This window comes from Lipotes vexillifer, unplaced genomic scaffold, assembly GCF_000442215.2.
Source record: "Lipotes vexillifer unplaced genomic scaffold, Lipotes_vexillifer_v1.1 scaffold422, whole genome shotgun sequence".
NCBI classification, from domain to species: domain Eukaryota; kingdom Metazoa; phylum Chordata; class Mammalia; order Artiodactyla; family Lipotidae; genus Lipotes; species Lipotes vexillifer.
Genome location: NW_006779087.1, coordinates 3,244,262 through 3,247,422, shown reverse-complemented (window position 1 = coordinate 3,247,422; position 3,161 = coordinate 3,244,262). Strand labels below are relative to the sequence as shown.

At 57.2% G+C, this 3,161-nt stretch overlaps 1 protein-coding gene across 1 annotated transcript in view; it reads left to right on the top strand.

Moving 5' to 3' along the window:
* Nucleotides 1–3,133, top strand: part of LOC103078641 (keratin, type II cuticular Hb5) — a 6,846-nt gene extending 3,713 nt beyond the window's left edge. The window contains 6 exon segments of the mRNA XM_007452343.1: nucleotides 354–518; nucleotides 785–910; nucleotides 1,318–1,538; nucleotides 2,293–2,324; nucleotides 2,944–2,970; nucleotides 2,973–3,133. Coding sequence (XP_007452405.1) covers nucleotides 354–518; nucleotides 785–910; nucleotides 1,318–1,538; nucleotides 2,293–2,324; nucleotides 2,944–2,970; nucleotides 2,973–3,133 — 732 coding nt within the window.
* The last annotated feature ends 28 nt before the right edge of the window (nucleotides 3,134–3,161 follow it).

Below are 3,161 nucleotides of genomic sequence, written 5' to 3'. Positions count from 1 at the left end.
AAGAGTGTATGTGGGAGGGGGGGTAGGGTGGGTTTCCAGTTAGAGAGGGGGTCTTAATTCCTGGACAGATCACTAGTCCCGGAATTCAGACCCCAGCTCTCTGGCTGAATGACTTTGAGTCAGGCCTTTTTCACATGCTGGGCCTCAGCTTCCCCCTTTGTTAAGTCGTGGGCTGTCCCCAGCTGACCTCCAAAGCCCCTCCCAGCTTTACTGTCTTATGAATGAAAGGGAGTGGGAGTCATGTATCATACATGACCAGTGCCCCCTCCAGGGAGTGGACACGGCCCCCAGGGGTGGAGCACGTGGCCCAGACAAGGCACCAGAACCAAATGCATTGGCTCTCGGCACCCCAGGAGCTCCAGGTCCTCCACGCCCACATCTCAGACACCTCAGTCTTCATCAAGATGGACAACAGCCGGGACCTGAACATGGACTGTTTTGTCGCCGAGATCAAGGCTCAGTATGATGATGTTGCCAGCCGCAGCCGGGCAGAGGCTGAGTCCTGGTACCGCAGCAAGGTGAGTGGCCCAGGACACCTGCCTCCTAGACATGGCACTGGGAAGGATGCGAGGTGTATATTAGAAAAGGCTTCTTTTGTCTGGGGATTTTGATCTTTAGGGATGGTAAGAAAAGGACTGACAGATCTCAAATTGGGCGTCAGGGTGGGGCTGCCACGTCTGGCTGCACAGGCTGAGCACTGTACAACCTGCACAGTCATCCGTGTTGCCCTGAATGGACGGGGTGTCCCATCCTGAGCCTCAGGAGCATCTCTGCTTCCCCCAAGTGCGAGGAGATGAAGGCCACGGTGATCCAGCACAGGGAGGCCCTGCGCCGCACCAAGGAGGAGATCAGTGAGCTGAGCCGCACGAGCCGGAGGCTGACGGCCGAGGTTGAAAATGCCAAGTGCCAGGTATGGGTTCCGGGAGAGCTCGAATACCCAGCACAGGCAGACTGCAGCACCAGGCCCTTTGCCAGCAGGAGAGCAAAGGCCTGGCCCTAATCAGGCCTCAGAGTGTGCCCGTGAGGAAGCAGGGGTCCAGAGAGAGGGCAGGGCCCCTGGCACATCACGCAGCACTGGAGCTGGGATGAGCCGTATCACTGATGTTCCCCCTCCCTGGCCACCCTGCGACACCACCAAAGGAGAGGTGGTGAAAAGTGCCCATTCCTCCCTCGTGTTCATAGTCCCATTAACTACCTGTTTATAGATAGTTAACCTACCTTTTCTCTGGGACCCTTGCCCCAGCTCCCTCCGCTCAGGGGAGCCAAGTTGCACCTTCTCTCTCTCTCATGCTCGTCATCACATCTCCTTCCCCACAGCGGGCCAAGCTGGAGGCTGCCGTGCCCAAGGCGGAGCAGCAGGGCGAGGCGGCCCTTAATGATGCCCGCTGCAAGCTGGCCGGGCTGGAGGAGGCCCTGCAGAAGGCCAAGCGGGACATGGCCTGCCTGCTCAAGGAGTACCAGGAGGTGATGAGCTCCAAGCTGGGCCTGGACATCGAGATCGCCACCTACAGGCGCCTGCTGGAGGGCGAGGAGCACAGGTGGGGCTAAGGGAGACCTCGGGGTCTAGAAGGGGGAGGCCCTGGTCCTCTGCCAGTGAATTTCGCTGAACCCAAATGTGAGCTGTATCTCTGCCCACTGCTAGCACAGCTCAAGCTGCAATAATAATGATAATTTACTGAATGCTTATTAGGCCTGTGCTAGGTGCTCATTTTAACCCTCCCAGTCCAGTGAGGTAGGTATCATTTTTCCCATCCAAAGATAAGGAAATAAGGCCCAGCGTTCAGTGACTTTCTCATGGGCACACGGTTAACAAGCACAAGAGCCAGGACCTGCACCCAAGACATGTGGCTCTAAAATCCATTGTCTTCCAGTAGCTTCCTAAAGGAGACTGAAGCTTGGCCTGCTCCGGAGGCGGGTGCATTATAAGGATGATGCACCCTATGGCTGTAGCTCTTCCTTGGCATCAAGCCCTTTCACACACGCTGCTGCATTCAATTCGACTCTCCTTTCTGTGAGCCTGATCGGCACTATCCAGGGTGGGCCACGTCATTCAGATTGGAGGCCACGGGTGGAGTTCATAAACTCACTCACCTCTGCTGAAAATCAGAAGGCCTTGTCTCTGTGGTCAGAGAATAAAGAGAGTGAGCATTTAATAGAGACTTTGGGGGAGCACTTCCTGCCTCTTGGGGGTTGGATCTGTACACAGGAAGGCCCTCTCTGTGGCCAAGCAACCATCTGCCTCAAGGAATCCAGCTCAGTGCCCAGAGTTAACGGAGTTTTCTTTCCCCTTAGGCTGTGCGAAGGTGTGGGCTCTGTGAATGTCTGTAAGTACCCGCTTGAAACACCCCTAGAAAAATGGCTTTGTTGATGGGCAGATCTAAACCTGACAGCCTAACCCACTAAACCCGGAGTGTTCCAGGCCTGGGAGGGAGGGGGACTTTCGTGCCCCCCCTCTCCCCCCACTTTTCCCTGGAGGCACTAAACGAAGGCATAGTTTGAGCGCCATCCACTGGTGGAGATGTGAACTGCAGGCCAGGGTAATAAGGGCACAGTAGCTTTGCCCCTTTGAGTGTAGGGGTCCTCGATTCCTTCTCACCCAGGTGCCCAAGAACAGCGGTCCCCAACCTTTTTGGCACCAGGGACCAGTTCCGTGGAAGACAATTTTTCCGTGGATGATGGTGGAGTGATGTGGGGAGCAGCAGATGAAACTTCGTTTTTGCTCACCCACGGCTCACCTCCTGCTGTGTGGCCTGGTTCCTAGGGGTTGGGGACCCCTGCCCTAGAAGGCTGAGATGCTGAGGAGAACAGGGTCTGAGTTATGAACCACTAAACCCCTCTGAGGAGGAGGAAGCTCCTGCGGTGCAGAAGCCCTTAGGGCCTGTCCTGGAGTTGGTGACATCACAACAGGCCACTCAGCCCTTCCTGTCCCCTCTCTTCCCACAGGCGTCAGCAGCTCCCGCGGTGGAGTCACCTGGGGGGCCTCATGTGTAGCACCACCCCGGGACGCCGGATTGCCTCTGGCCCCATGGCCACTGGGGGCAGCATCACAGTGATGGTGCCCGACTCCTGCGCCCCCTGTCAGCCCCGCGTCTCCAGCTTCAACTGCGGGAGCAGGTCCGTCTGCTTTGCCTAGAGTCCGAGGCCCCGCCTGCATCCCGCCC